The sequence below is a fragment of the Xenopus tropicalis genome, chromosome 2, assembly GCF_000004195.4.
Source record: "Xenopus tropicalis strain Nigerian chromosome 2, UCB_Xtro_10.0, whole genome shotgun sequence".
Classification (NCBI taxonomy): domain Eukaryota; kingdom Metazoa; phylum Chordata; class Amphibia; order Anura; family Pipidae; genus Xenopus; species Xenopus tropicalis.
Genome location: NC_030678.2, coordinates 45,091,317 through 45,107,601, shown reverse-complemented (window position 1 = coordinate 45,107,601; position 16,285 = coordinate 45,091,317). Strand labels below are relative to the sequence as shown.

Sequence of the window (16,285 nt, the reverse complement as noted above, 5' to 3'; positions counted from 1 at the left end):
CCGTGAAAACCCACCTACGCTGCTTCAAATGGAAGCTCCGTTTCTCTGATCTAAAGGAGTGACCTCTGGTGCACTGATTGTTTTTATGGGAAAAAAGAACATCCCCTATCTGCCTCTAATTTACTTAACCCCCTCCTGATATACTGTAACATATACAGGTTTTCTCCATATTTTCCTTTTCTGTTTTTTTAGATGAAGATGGCTCTGATATTGATCCTGCTATTCTTTCTACAATTAGAAAGATGGAAGATGGATATTTTGGTGGCGCAAGGTAAACATACAGTAGTAACAACCTGGCTGAAATTAGTCAAGAAATCCACAATTTAGATCCCAGTTACAATGGCTAGACTATAAAAAAAATTGAATCCTTTAACAAGACAGTTCTTTATACTGCAGGATGAAGGGTAATGAGGAAATCAGAAAGCCTTATGACTACAGTATTAATTGTTTACATACACAACTTCTTACAAGTCTTAAGCCGAAAGTACTTGGCTTTCTGTGCTTTTCTGTGTCCAAGGGGACGATTCAAAGTGTGTCTTTTTTGGTGTCGGCTGTATTTGTTTAGGTGCACTGACACTGTGCTCTGTGTGTGATTAGTATGGCTGTGCAGTGCTCAAAAAAATTGTATGTGCCCATGGTAACAGCTATGTGCACCCAGAGCAAGAGTTTTGAGCATATTATAAGGCATTGAGCAACATCTCTCCACCAATACAAACAGCAGGGGGCAAAGAGCCCCGTTTATCTGTCACCACTTCTAATGTTTTCCAGACAGTGCCTGTCAGTATGTCCTGTGTGCCACTCTCAGGTAGAGACAGAAGAAAAGCTTGTATCTCAATCACTTCCAGAAAAGCATATCCCTTTCACTTCCTAAAGGGACAGTGGTCTTTAATAGTAGGCATAGTAAAATATCAGCACCTCCTGATCTCTTTGCATGTAGGATAAAACTTTAGTACGTACTCTGAGGTTGGACATCTCTGGCATTCATAAACCTTATAGAAACACAGACAGCCAGTGGCATAGTGACTCAGAATAACACAAAAAATCAGTGTGGAATTAACTACAGTAGTCATTATTATTATTATTGCAAAGATTAAATAGTGTATAAATGTTCATTTATTGATGCAATTATTAATATTATGAATGATATTTTCTTCATAGGGTGAAGCTTGGAAAGTTATCAGATTTTCTTACTACATCTTTCTACACTCATCTAAGTTTTCTGGATTCTGACTGTGATGGAAAGCTTTTTGATGATGTAGATGACGAATGTTATAGTCCCGTCAATGACTATGAAGTGGAGTTATTTTCGAATACAGAGTGTGAGAAAGGTAATATAACTAAAGGTGAGGTTTATTTAGATGTTGATGTAGTCTGTCTATCTATCTATCTATCTATCTATCTATCTATCTATCTATCTGTCTTCTATCAGCTATCATATATGTAACTTACATTATCTACATGTCTATCTTATATTATATTACTTAATACTAGTTGCTTGTGGAAGGTATTATTCAGAGATGGCCTGTATCATCAATTACAATGCTTATCAGGTGGGATTTTTAACAGGCATAATCAAAGAGATTATTCCCAGTTGGCAACTAAGGGTTTTGGGTTATTCTTTTCAGAGGAAGTTCAGGATGAGCTTGATCAGTATATAAATCAACTGCAGCAAAGCATGGCTTCAACATCTTACCTCCCTCCTATCTCCAGTCACTCCGGCACATACCATGCCTTCAGCACACTCCATTCCACCCGGGATATTCTATCGATAATGGCTAAATCTAAAGGCCTGGATGTACCAAGTAAGTATAACAGAACTATGACACCCAGTAATCCACTTAAAACTAATAAGGTAGCCATACAGTGGTCGCTCCCCTATGGTTTCCAAACAGTCAGCCCATGGGAAAAAATGGACAGAAACAACACTGGGAGTTATGCTGGTTGTGGTCACTAATCTGTTGTTTTGCTTGTCTGGGCTAACAGTATAAACATTTGGAACAGCAAAGTAAAGAGGGGGTGCCTCAGATTTTGTATGAAAATTGTATAAAACTGTGTACTTTTGTCAGTTTGTGCGTGGCCAGCTTAGTCTGTAGTATATATGTAGTTATATGCAACATATATATTATTAATGCTAAAAATATTTGTAAATCTTTGAAGGCATACTGTAATGAAATAACTGAATTCTTTTATATAATTTGGTTTATAAAAGCTTCTTTCTGTCACATAAGAGATCTGATTTGGATCCAATGGTGGATTGTGGCCTAAAATCCCCCCATGTGTGTTTTAACTGCCTGCAGAATCCCATTCAATATTTAGCTGAAATGGAATAATATCACTCACAGTGCAATTGTGACACCAAGGCTGGTTGTTTGCATCACCGTGCGGCCTGAGTTAGCAGGATGTTGTACTGCATATCAAGCAACTGTGATACCACAAGAACCAAGAAAACATTTTGCATCAGAAAAGCACACTGACCAACATTTGGCTTTAAATCAAGAGACATGAAAAAATGCGTTGTGGAGGGTTATGATGAAATCTGTATACAGTTGATAACTTATAGGCCAGGGAAAAGCTAAAAAACACAGGGTATGATGGAAGAGGGCAACAAGACTAAAACAGCTGTATACAGTTAATAAAGAGTAGACATATGATAAAAGTGTAGTTATGATTGGCTGGCAGTAGAAATATTGTGAAATAAAAAGGTTCGGTAACAGTTCATCTTGATTCATCAGTCAGAGAAAAACAACTCTCTCGCAGGGCTTACCTAGCCGATGCCGACATTCTGCTGAAGTTGAGGCATGGGAAAGTGAAATAACAAACAGACATTTTATTATATTATAATGTGACTTAATTAATACATTTTACTTGCTTAGTCTACATTTTTGAAATTCGGTATCATTTATTCTAAGCATAATTTTTTTAATTAAAAATACCTGTATACTAAATACCAGTATTCAAATATCCAATAATCAGAAGCCAGCAAAAAGCCCAACTCCATGGGTTGTCTCACAGTGTAACAAGATATCTCGGGAGAACCCTGCAACAACACCTGGCCCCATGTTCCTTGTGGGTGCCAGTCTGCATTCTTAAAATGCTTTATCTCAAATGTGTAGCTGTAACAGAAACATCATACCTTCTAAATACAGCCTGAAAACATTATGCCTGCTACATTGGTATATTTGTCAGTATTATAACTATTTATTGTGTCTTTGTTTCAGATTCCTCCCTATTTCTTCCTGCTAAAAATCTGAGTGCTCATCGGAGATCTTTAAATCTGTTAGAGGTCCCACAACTACACAAACACCAGGTAATATAGGAACAGTGTCTGTGAGATCCACATGGAAAGCCTTAGATGAGAAACAGTGACACAAGAGAGAGATAAATATAGAAAATGATGGCAAAGCTACATAGTTTGAGATGTGAAAAAGGCAACTGTTCAGCAAGCTCAACCCTTCTCCGTATCTTAAATGGCTTAATACATGTAGGACTATACAGTATAGTCCACTGGTATTGTCTTTAAAGGGGTATTTCACTTTTAAATTAACTTTTAATATAATATAGACATTGATATTCTGAGAGAATTTGCAGTTGGTCTTAGTTTTTTATTTTTTATGGGTTTTTTTCTTAGTTATTTAGCCTTTTGTTTATCAGCTCTCCAAGACTGGTATTTCAGCAGCTATCTGGTTGCTAGAGTCCTATTTACCCTAGAAACCAGTCAGTGGTTTGAACAAGAGAGGGCCTGCATAGAAAGATATGTAAAACTGTAGCCTCACAGAGTAATAGTTTTTGGCAGCTGGGGTCAGTGACCCCTATTCAAAAGCTGGAAATAGGCAGAAGAATAAGGCAAATAATTCAAAAGCTGTACAAAAATAAATAAATAATGAAAACCAATTGCAGAGTTCCTAGAAATAGAGCATTCTATATCATTCTCAAAGTTTACTTATAGGTGACCAATCCCTTTGACTGAGACCAAATACATACTCTGTGTACTAGACAATTGACAGGAATGCTTAAAGAGGTTTAATGTACTGATGGGGGTAAAATTGTGGTGACTACATCTAGGCTACGTTGCTCTGTATCCAAATGAAAAGAGAGACTGTAGTGCAATTAATAAATCAGGCCTATATTATGATGTAAATTTTAACCCAAAGAGCATTTCCTACACAAGGACAATTGGTTTGCTACTGGTCTATAAAGGGAACAAGCACAAACCTAACATATTTTAAAATCATTTTTTTAGATGTTTTTTTCTTTGATTCACAGAATCATGAAACTGAATTAAATTTACCAAAAGATGCCCATGGGGATATTGACTGCCACAAGCTGCTGGATAAACTCAAGGAATGCCCAACTCTTCAAGACCAAGCCGATATTCTTTATATACTGTGTGTGATAAAGTGAGTTTGTCTTATACATTGTGTGCTTGCTACTGCATGTTGGTGTAGTCTGTGTGGGTGGAGCTTACTTTTGGTTATGAAGTGTGATGAAACCACTTGGTGCCCAGTTTAGCTAACTTCCAAATATTTGTTGGATACATAAGAAGCACTATAAGCACCACAGAATTCAACCAATTGCAACTAGTCCAAGAAGCATAAAGCACTTTATGTTTCTGGGATTCCCGTCTGACAATTTGTGCATTTATTGTTATCTTGAGGGACATTTTCTAAGGACCATCCCGAAGTCCCATCTGATATCAGTCAGTCAGGCAAGACAAACTATTTGGTCCAGTTGGTGCATGGGTGTGAGATCAGCAGATCCATATAATAATAGGTCTTGCACTTTTGTCCATCTTCTATTCATCAGTGTTATTTGGACAATCGAATAGGATTATCAAAGAAAAATAACTATATCTATTTTAGACTCAGCATTGACTATTGTGTGTTTGTGATCAGTTAATTTGTCAACTGGCTTTATTATACAGTTCATACAATTTTCAGTTTTTAACATACAAGACAAATCAGAATAAATATGAACTTCTGCATATTCTAAGCAAATCATATGTATTGCAACCCCTATTTATCAAACCATTATGGCTGAGTACACTGTATTCATTGATTAGTAGATATGAGGGTTTTATCTTCTTTAATTGCCATCATACATGCATCATGTTTATATTATTGTAGAAGGTGCCACCTGTTTACAGCAGATAGTTTCCATTGGGTGAAACCTCTGCCATATTCTATTTGCATTTAATGTATGTCAGTTTGCTTGTAACCATCGCTCCTGCGGTCACTACTTCTTTGAAGTTTGGTCAATATAAATCTATATGCACTACAGGTGGAAACACTATGATATAGTTGCATTCTATTGTATTGTAGAAAATCATAATTATTCATAATCATATTCATATTTCATTTTTTTTTAACAGAGGACTGGACTGGGATACAGGGCTGAATGGACAGTGTGGTGTGTCGGTACATTTGCTGCTAAATGAGTTATATAGCAAGGCAGGACTCAATCGGGAATGGGGTTTGATCCGTTACATCTCTGGCCTTCTGAAAAAGAGAGTGGAGGTCCTTGCTGAGGTATAGTGCCTAATCCTGTAGGGTGTCAGCCTTTTCATTTAAGCCATTAATAGGATTTCTGCCTTTTCTGGAAAAAAAAATCCTAATTATTTTTAGCTTTTTTTCCTATTAATAACACTACCATAAACCATTGTTTTTGCTGGCTAAGTAGTCCCCAAATCTATTTATAACTAAAAGCTAAGAGAACACAATTTCTGGATTGCATTGTGAGGTGTGCATGACCATAATTAAAGTAATTTTTTCTACTACATTTTAGTTATATAAATACATGGGCCTTCTTGCACCCTATATGTGTGGGCATTGACTGGTCTGTAATCTGCTTGTCACTGAATTTTCTCCTGTAAGTGCAGAACTGTGTATTTTTGGGCTAAAATCTGCCCCATGTGTGTAGTGACAGGTGGCTTACAGTCCTGACAAATATACGGTGGAAATGTGCCAGTTGGAAAAACAATGTATACCATAAGCCTAAGGGCTTCTTTTTAGCTTGAAGTATTTAATTACTGGACACTTTTTCCAAGCCACAAACCCAATCATTTTCAGCCTTGGTTTCTGTGCCACTTGCCTTGCATTTACTGGCTTTCTATAATGGCATTATTACACCACAGGATAGCTATGGGAGGTTGTATGGTAGGTCCTGACAAATATACGGTGGAAATGTGCCAGTTGGAAAAACAATGTATACCATAAGCCTAAGGGCTTCTTTTTAGCTTGAAGTATTTAATTACTGGACACTTTTTCCAAGCCACAAACCCAATCATTTTCAGCCTTGGTTTCTGTGCCACTTGCCTTGCATTTACTGGCTTTCTATAATGGCATTATTACACCACAGGATAGCTATGGGAGGTTGTATGGTAGGTTAATAGCTGACAGCAACATATACCACAATTAGAATATCTCTTGCCCAGGTTTATGAATACTTATCTGCCTTTAAACATGTCCCAATAGTTGTTTTTAAATAGTGTATATTCTGCTTCATAGATTTTCTTGAAAACATTTAAAACAGTGTTTGTTATTTTTCATTCAGGCTTGTACTGACATCTTGTCGCACCATAAGCAGCTTACTGTTGGCCTTCCCCCGGAACCCCGAGAGAAAACCATCACAGCGTAAGTTCTTCTACATAGGTTGTCAGGCCTGGGCATAGGGCTGCACAAATTAAGGGACGACATGCCGTCATCTGCACCTGAAATTGGAGAGGAATTTGTTTAGAAAGACAGGAAAGAGAATAGTTATTTAAGCGCTCATTCTTTGCTCATTTGCAGTTATGCTATACAGTAGAACCCTGATTTTATATTTCACAGGGATGATGTCACAACGGCATACATTCCGGTAAAATGTAAAGTTCGGGGAATAAAAGTTAAGTTCCAAGAAAACATTACATCTGGGTATGTAAAATTGGGTTCTACTGTATGTTGTTTTGAATGGAAGCTGCTAAGCAGTTTTGCATTTAACAGCAATAATAAATGTAATGGCATCATCTTTTAATATGTACTAGAGAAGTTTTGTTGACCTTTGCCAGCCATGGCAAGTCAGCAAGACGGCTCACTTTCCATTGTACCATAAAAATATGCAGGCAAGGAATGTACTTCGCATACAACATGGTGACATTCTGTACTGTCGGCATAATGGTAGCAAATAAAATCTAAACCCTGTACATTACATGTAAATATAGTTTGCCCTGCAATAAAATGAATGATAATGTCAATAACAATTATGGCTGCTGAAAGATATTTTATGTGTGGTGTCTCTCTCAATGTCATTTGTCACAGACCCCTTCCTCCGGAACAGCTGGCAGCCCTGATTTATGAAGCGAGTGGACAAGATATTAGCATTGCTGTACTTACACAGGTATGATCATGCTACATGCTATGCTGCCTCAGCAGAATAAAACCCAAGCTCAAAGTTGTCTAAAAAACAGGCTAGATTACATTACATTACAGACTAATGAAACATATATATTGTTGTCTACGCCAAAAGGCTCCAAATTCAACATAAAGCCTCATTTAGGAATAAAATTATTTTCACAATGTAACATCAAGTTTTACAGCACACACCAAACACTTCACCACTCACATCATTCCAGCTAGCGCCATTAAAACTGGTATTAGTGGCCAAGCTGTTGCTGGGAGCATGTTCAAGTCAAGTGTCTTTGGGGAACACACTCCAATTTTACATCCGTTCTAGTTAAACTTATATGATAAATTAGGCTTATTTTGTGTTTGGGCACAGGTCCCTGATATTGTTTTTTATAAGAACAGATTTTATACATTAACATTATCCTTCCTAGGAAATAATGCTTTATCTGGCTATGTATGTCAGATCTCAGCCAAGTCTCTTTGGAGAGATGCTGAGGCTGCGGATTGGACTCATAATGCAGGTGATGGCAACTGAACTTGCACGCAGCCTAAACTGCTCTGGTAAGGAAGTTTGTATTTACCTAACTGTAATTAATATTGAAAGAATAATATATTTGGATATCATATGAATAATATATAGTGTAGGGAGTTTCTGGTTTAACATTTGGTCAGAACCTCTCCTAGTTCCCAACAAGGTTACTGATTTAGAAAAACACAGCTTTATATAGTGCAGCAAATAAATATTCACCCCAAATCTCACCCTAAATGATGTTCACGCTGGGCTTACAGGTGTAACTAGGAGAGCTGATAGATATTCTCCCGAATTCTCAATAAGAAGTCTTCGTAGTGAGACCCCCCCCTGCAGTTGCTCCAGGCCACCCTAGGGGGGAAAGCCAGCCCCACAGACTGAGAACTGCTGGTCTAGAGGAAGATGCAAAATAAAAAAGCTGTTCTCAATTTTGGCTTGGAGGGGTAAAGAACTAAAGCATGCTTAGATTATTTTCCCACCTAGTAAATTGCAGAGATCTGTTTGTGCCAAATAAAAGCTCATGTTTTGGGAAATGTTATATTTTCAGGTGAAGAAGCTTCAGAAAGTTTGATGAGCCTCAGCCCTTTTGATATGAAGAACCTACTTCACCATATCCTGAGTGGTAAAGAGTTTGGCGTAGAACGAAGCAGTAAGTGGTTAATACATTCTCTTACTTTTAACCTGGCTAGCATCAGGTGAATTAATTTAGAGTTATCCTTCCATACACATGCAATCAGAGTATTTGCATTGGTTGTTTATTTCTAAATCATCATGAAAATACACGAGAGACTCGTTAGAAACTGTAAATGTATAAGGGCCACTTTAGAGATGACATGGTGGGGACCCAGTACTGGGTCTTACTTACTGGGCCCCACAGCAAATTTAATTTAGGTCCCCAAACTATTGGTAAGTTGACCTATTTTACCAAGATATATTGGAATTGCTCATTAATTAGCCCCTTACTGGGCTCTCTGCACTCCTGGGCCCCTCTACAACTGCAGGGTTTGCTTCCTCTGTATTTAAGCCCTTCATATCTGGGCATGAACAGATGAAAAAAACATTTTTCATTTTATTAAAAATTATATATTGGCAATGAGAAAACCTGTGCTCTGCAAACTCATTATTCTTGGGCCAATGGATTTCTCCCCAAAAAAGAACACAATCATTTTCAGGGTGAAATTCATCCCATTTGCTCAGAGACTGATAGTTGGCATTAAAGTAAATGGCAGTAAGAAAGTACAATATCCGGTGGTTTCTGCCAGCTAAAGATATGCTGACTACTACTCTCCAAATTATGCTCAGCCGTGTGCCATTAGCTTCAGTGACATAACTACATGGCACCAGACTTCCCTGCTACAAAAATCTTCGGAGGGTCCTGATGCTTCACTCTGCCCACCTGTCTGGTTGTGTTTCGCTCGCCCCACTTGCCTGCTCTCAGGTAGGAGAGTGGCGGGCGGATGTCTATACAGCTAGGATTCAGAACCTGCGCCCAGGCCCCCCCCACAACCATGGGGGTCTGCTTCCTCTATAGTTATGACACTTTATTAGCCTTGGGGCAACCAGAGAAGAAATGACCTACTAAGTATAGTAAATGTAACAGCTATGCAGCACCCAGGCAGCTATATTACCCCCTTATCAGCAAATGATTATAAAACTACCTTTGTATTGCTAAGTCTAAGACTGGCAGGTCTGAGAAAATATCATTATGCACATTTTAGAATCAATATGCCCAAGCATTCCTATTCATCCTAATGGTAAAAGCACTGTGTAATACAGGCTTATCTGCCATTTGCAAATACAGAGACCTGCAGCACTCCTTTTTCAAAGTGAAATCCTTCTGGTTAACACACCTCTAGCACTGGTATAACTTTTGTGCTTTGTAACTGAGTCTCTTGAGAGACTGATAAATCTCCCAGTTAGCAGGAATTGTTTGCGTGATATTAATAAAAATGGTCGCCATCAACAACGTGTTTCCCCTTTAGATAAGTGTGCAGGGGCTGTTATAAGACCTGAACATTTTGATTGATGCAGTTTTCATAAGAGGACTGTGGATATAGAACCTATGTGTGCCATAAAGGGCATGTAAAGAAGATTTTCTCAGCCTAGCAGTTGCATATTTAGCAATAAAACATTATGAAAGGGTCAAAATGATACCAATAAATTTCCATGACTTGTCCTTCTGTTTTCAAAGTGCGTCCAATTGAATCATCGGCCACTAGCCCCGCTATATCTATCCACGAAATGGGACACACAGGAGCAACGAAAACAGAAAGGAGCGGCATCAACAAGCTCAGGAATGAAATGAAACAAGTGAGTCTCAAGCTGTTTTCCCATCAGTTTCCCTTTAGTTGGACACTGGGAAATGGCTGCCATTTTGTGTTTTGTTGATATCAGCCCCCCCATGGGGCCATGGATTGCCAGAGATTTCGAAAGAAAAATGGATTGATTTAGAGTACTTGGCCACTGTCCAAAATAGTAATCTGGCTGAAAAGTGCATGAGCTGAAATGTTATGTTATGTATAGCTTATGCTAATCTATGGTTGTCTCAGGTCTCAGGAAATAGCCTCTAATATCAGTTTTGCTTTTTACATCTCCCATCTGACTCACCGGCAAGGTGAGTCCAAAGAGGAGCTACAGCCCTGCGACCCACACATAATGGGCCCAGCATAATAGCAGTGCAGGCAGCACTTTGTATCTGAACATCTGCATAATGAAAGGAAATGTAATTCCAAAAATGTTTTTAATAGTTTATATATATATATATATATATATATAGAGAGAGAGAGAGAGAAAGAGAAAAATATTCTTATAATTACATTTTACATATTTATTATATGTAATGACTTACTAAAAGCAATATCTGTATATATATATGTTGCTGAAATCAGTATCTATCTGTATATTTATACTCTTTGCACTGATGTTTCTGCTTCCTGAAACAATGCAGCAGAAGCCAGCTGAAATAGGGAGAATTCAGCCTGTTATTCAACTCAAATCCATATCTTCAGTGCTCACCATCTCTCCCTTTGTTACATGATAGTAAATTCCATCTGCCTATTCATTTTTGTTTTGTTTAATCCAAATTATGATTTATTTTTGTTTCAGATGGATAGGAGGTTTAGCCAAGATGATCAGGTGACACAACATATCATTTAAATTTTTCTTTGCTTTAGCTTCTTCTTCTAGACATAACACATTCCTTTCCTTACTAATATCTTGCAATGACAGTTTGTTTCTCCTGATATGTAGTATATAAAGTGACAGTGACAGTAGTGGGAACTATGAAACAACAGCACCACGCTTTCATTCCTTCTCATGTAATTACTTCATGCAGCTGTGCAATTTCAGAACTCTAAGGGTCATGGCACTCTGAGCACTTTTAGGCATTTCTGGGCTACTTAAATACATGGCACCAAAGCTCCTAAAGCTGCGGTTGTCAGACAATAGCCAAATTGCAATGCAGTAGTTTTTTACCTTAGCATAATAATTATAGGTTCCAAGTTTGTGATTTTATTACATTTATTCCCACAGTGCCAATTTAAAGGTTTTAGTGTTTTGCCCATGGACATATGAGCCAAGGTGGATTATGACTTGTAAAGGGAATTCTGGTTAATGTAGATTTACTCTGTGTGGGGCAAGGGCTATAGATTCCATTCAGCTTTGCAGAGTGATTTGATTAAATCGGGGGGCTGGTATACAAGCTGGCAGATAGGATTCAGTGTTGATAAATTCAAAAGCTTATGCACCAAATAATAATATGAATGCTAGGTATATACTAGTGGAAATGGGCTGGGGCCCCTAAATGAGAAGGATCATTGGGGTCAGTTGAGGATAACAAACTTTGCAGTGTCTCTGTATATTATTCACTTTATTTATTGAGGGATTAAATCGTAATATTGCCTTTTGATCCCTGGTAAGACTTCACCTTGAGGTCACATTGAGCATTGGATGCCAGTTCTTCCACAAGAAGGTATTATTTACATTCAGCTCCTCGCCCCATGGCATGACCTGGCTAAAACCACAGAGAAATGTCAGGAGCTAGCAAAGCTCAGAAAAAAAGTTTACAAGTGCTTCTTTATTTGTATTAATGTAGCCTTAAAGTAGAAAAGAGTGGAAACATCCACCATTGATCTACAGCGTAACTGTGGGTTCCTCTGGTGTGGCTGTATTGCTCCTCTAAGCCCTGGGTACACGCCATCAACTGTTTGACACCCAGGGGTGCATGTATTGTACATTCGCTACAGAATCACTATACTGAAATTAGGTAGAGGAAGATATGTATAACACATGAGCCTCCAGCCCTGGTTCACACTAAATTTTGGTCTGCTAATGTCACCATCAACATGTAAGCTGGCTCTATGGCTGAACAGTATTAGACTGTTCAGACTTTGTTGATATAAAAATAATAATATAATAATTATAATATAATAAATAATAGAGGAAGGCAGAAACAGTGAGACATTCCTTTATTTCTACCAGTAATGTAATTCTGGGGCATTCTGCTAAGATTTCTGTATGTCTGTTTGTGTCTGTTTACACTTTGCGTGCTGTGTCATAGCTGCCTGTGGAATGCTTAATGCTCTCAAGCATTTTAGCCTTAGGGTACAGTTACCTACGGCCAATTACACAGGATCTTGGGGAATGTAAGTGAGGGGAAAGAGCAGTTTAAAAACCAGTGTAACTTGGGCTATAATTGTTGGACAGTCAAGTATTGCTTGTAGAAATCGCTGTAATTAACGATTGCTATCCCCCATAATGACAGGTGGAATGTGCATTCTAGGCACTGAGCTCTTTGGTGAAACATACAAAGTTTGTCATTTATATGTGAATATTAAATTATAATCATCCAGAAAGTAAAGCATCAGGAATATTTAATGGTGCGCAAATATCCTGTTTCTTCATAGGTGCACAGTGAGTTGGAGCTTAGGTATCAAGAGACATAAGAATATTAAAAATCTATCTATGGCCAGCAGAGGGCACAAGGAAACAGATACAACTATTAATAACCAAAAATGGGATTCAAAACTACCCATGATCTATCTATGGCCAATGGAGGAAAGCTCTAGAAACTGGAAGGGAAGTTGATAAGAAAGTCTGTGGCTGGGCAGTAAAGGATAAAGTCATGAAGCTGAGCCAGCATTACCTTCATAGAATTAGGGAAACAAAGCAAGAAGAGATTGTTTTAACTTTGTAATGAGGTTAAGGGCTCTGGCACACGGGGAAATTAGTCGCCCGCGACAAAACTCCCTGTTCGCGGGCAACTAATCTCCCCGAGTTGCCATGACCCGCCATCCCACCGGCGAACATGTAAGTCGCCGGCGGAATGGTACACGCGGCCTCGCGAGTCTTTTTCGGCGATTTCGGGAAATCGTGCCGCCGCGTGTGCCATCCCGCCGGCGACTTACATGTTCGCCGGTGGGATGGCGGGTCATGGCAACTCGGGGAGATTAGTCACCCGCGAACAGGGGGTTTTGTCGCGGGCGACTAATTTCCCCGTGTGCCAGAGCCCTTAATGAAAGCACATAATTAACTCCTGTAGAGACTTAACGTTTAAGGGCTCTGGCACATGGGGAAATTAGTCGCCCGCAACAAAACTCCCTGTTCGCGGGCGACTAATCTCCCCGAGTTGCCATGACCCGCCATCCCACCGGCGAACATGTAAGTCGCCGGCGGGATGGCACACGCGGTGGCGCGATTTCCCGAAATCGCCGAAAAAGACTCGCAAGGAGGAGATTAGTTGCCCGCGAACAGGGAGTTTTGTCGCGGGTGACTTATTTCCCCGTGTGCCAGAGCCCTAAAGCAGATTTTAGAACTATTAGCAAAATTATTTCTCGTTAGACCTTAATGACTATTTCATCCCGTCCCTGCTTTTCTTATGTATGTGCAGTTGCCTCTATCATTTACATGCCTTATTTTCATGTTGTAGTTTGGGCATTCTGTCGCCAGCAGCATCCATTCCGCCAGGTCTACGGTAAATCACCATGTTTGCTTCATGCTAATGCTTTTATTTCTTTCATTCTTTCTGCCAATACCTCATTTATATTTCAGTCATGGAATATATGTATTTATATATATACACAGCTTTTGACATTCACATCCTTTTTAGTAGTAGGAATAACATGTTATTTGCTGCCTTAACCTTATCATATGTAGCTGTTTCTCAGTACATTTATGGAATCCGTTATCTGGAAACCCATTATCTAGAAAGCTCCAAATTAGAGGTAGGACATTTTCCATTCAATCCATTTATAAAACAGTACCTTTTAGCATAATTATATGCTAACATATAATTAATCCTAATTGGAGACAAAACAATCTTATGGGGTTCATTTAATGTTTAAACTATTTTTTAGTAGATTTAGGGTACAGAGATCCAAATTATGAAAAGATCCTTATCTTATCCCAAGGTCCAGAGCATTCTTACTTTATCTTACAGTAAGTAACATTAGCAGCCTTCCCATGGCAAACATCTGCAGTTTTCTCAAGTCTCTAATGGCTTTTGTATTTTTAATGATTTAAGTAAATGACTGCTATTATAGAGCTCAAGTTTGTTTATTCCCAGCAGCACAGAACCCTGGCAGCCACTTACCTGTGAACAATGTCTTAAGGACATTCCTCACCTTTAACCCTCATTGTCTGTGTGCAATGTGTATGTCTGCAGATGCAGGAAGGGCTAAAGCTTCCAGGCGGGTGTTTGGGAACAAAACTTTGTATCTAAGAATGAGAAAGGGTCTGTAGAATGTGATTCGTGTATTTTCTTCTACAGTTGTGGCGTGCTCTGTCACAAATTTAAAAGTCAGTTTTGTAAATAAATTATTGTCTTGAAATATTTTGGGGTGTGAATTACATTTTAGAGAAACAGTAACACAAAAAATGTAAAAGTAATAACAATGTAATATTCTGTTACCCTGCACTGGTACAACTGGTGTGTTTGCCATTCAGGCAAACAAAGGAGAAAAGGCACAGGTTACATAGCAGAAAACCCCATTGTATTTGTTATCTGCTATGTAACCTGTGCCTTTTCTTCTCAGTTTTACCAGTGCAGGTCAACAGTGCATTATATTTTAATAACAATTGCGGAAGGAGAGGGGTCTTGACCGCGGGGTCTGCTTCTCTGTAACTTTAAAGAAATTGCCCTTCTCACCGTTTTCTTACCTCAGAGCAAGCAGGGGGTGGGAGTGGTAGGGTAGCGGTTGCAGTACATGCTGGGCCCCTTTAAAGATTTTTTTGCGCTGGGGGGGTTGCTGTGTGTGCAATGTAGGTACGTCACTTTGTCTGATGCTACAGTTTTATTGTTATTGTTACTTGGTATGGTATTGCTTTTCTTTCTATTCAGATCCTCTCTTATTTATATTCTAGTCTCTCAATTAAATCACTGCCCAGTTGCTAAGGTAAATAAGACCCTACCAACTAGATAGCAGCTGAAATACTAAACTGGAGAAATGCTAAATATACGTATATAAAAAAAGACCAATTCTAAATTGTCTCAGAATATCAATATCTACATCATACTAAAAGTTAATTCTTTAAAGAAGAGAAGGTAAGCAATGAGATTCACTCAGCAGCACCTAACTGTGGTATCTCTCAGTGATTTGACATTTTCTTCTCCTTTAATAAACAACATGGAATTTCCTGTGCCATGTCTCTATTGACAGTTTCAGGTACATCTTGTTCTGTAGCAATGTAATCTGCATGTTTTCCAGCAAGTATCTGCCATTTGTGCAGAATGTGTTGCCGCGGTGTGTGCTGTGAGCTGTATGTGCACTGAAGCACTATGTAATGCTTTCCCTGGAAGGGTTAAAAGTTAGAGAAATTTGGAAATGAAACGGAGCAGGGTGTAAAATGCTGAACATAAAGAGCAAAGGAACTGGGCATTTCTGTCACAAACATCAAACAAACAGATGTAGCTTTGAGGTTTAGTTTGCGCTTTCATGTTCTTGCAGACACATTGCCCTTTCATGCTACATTTGGGTTTATTTCAATTTTTGCTCTAAATGTCGGATAGAGAGCTGTGCCCCCATTACTTTGCTTTTATTCTCCCCCTGCATGCACAACAGCGACCCATAAATATGGTCAGAGACAATTGCGAAACTACTAAAAAAACTGCATTTTTTATTTAGAAATTGAGCTTTAAATGAACAGACCTGTGTTTTATTTTTCAATTTAAAGTTTGTCTGTTCATTCAGCGCAACGAATGTAATATATTATATTTTCATTCTGTAGTTCATTAAAGGGGCTTGAATGGCCTTTTAGCTTCAAATAGCCATGAATGGAGTTTTTATGTGTAAGAGCTAAACCCATTGTATGTTGTACAGCTTATGTTATATATGTGGGACTGTAGCCCAGTTTCAGCTTGACTAGCTGCCCCATGGCTGCG

At 38.6% G+C, this 16,285-nt stretch overlaps 1 protein-coding gene across 5 annotated transcripts in view; it reads left to right on the top strand.

The window, feature by feature from the left end:
* Positions 1-16,285, top strand: part of phka2 (phosphorylase kinase regulatory subunit alpha 2) — a 56,310-nt gene that overhangs the window by 31,644 nt on the left and 8,381 nt on the right. For 2 of the 5 annotated variants that reach the window (XM_012957496.3, XM_012957495.3), the window contains exons 18-30: positions 193-271; positions 1,159-1,343; positions 1,626-1,802; positions 3,219-3,307; positions 4,264-4,397; positions 5,369-5,525; positions 6,550-6,629; positions 7,293-7,371; positions 7,811-7,940; positions 8,456-8,557; positions 10,100-10,218; positions 11,014-11,043; positions 13,835-13,879. In XM_012957496.3, coding sequence (XP_012812950.2) covers positions 193-271; positions 1,159-1,343; positions 1,626-1,802; positions 3,219-3,307; positions 4,264-4,397; positions 5,369-5,525; positions 6,550-6,629; positions 7,293-7,371; positions 7,811-7,940; positions 8,456-8,557; positions 10,100-10,218; positions 11,014-11,043; positions 13,835-13,879 — 1,406 coding nt within the window. The remainder of the gene's footprint in view (positions 1-192; positions 272-1,158; positions 1,344-1,625; positions 1,803-3,218; positions 3,308-4,263; positions 4,398-5,368; positions 5,526-6,549; positions 6,630-7,292; positions 7,372-7,810; positions 7,941-8,455; positions 8,558-10,099; positions 10,219-11,013; positions 11,044-13,834; positions 13,880-16,285) is intronic. The other 3 variants (XM_004911663.4, XM_031896750.1, XM_012957497.3) reach the window with 3 other exon arrangements.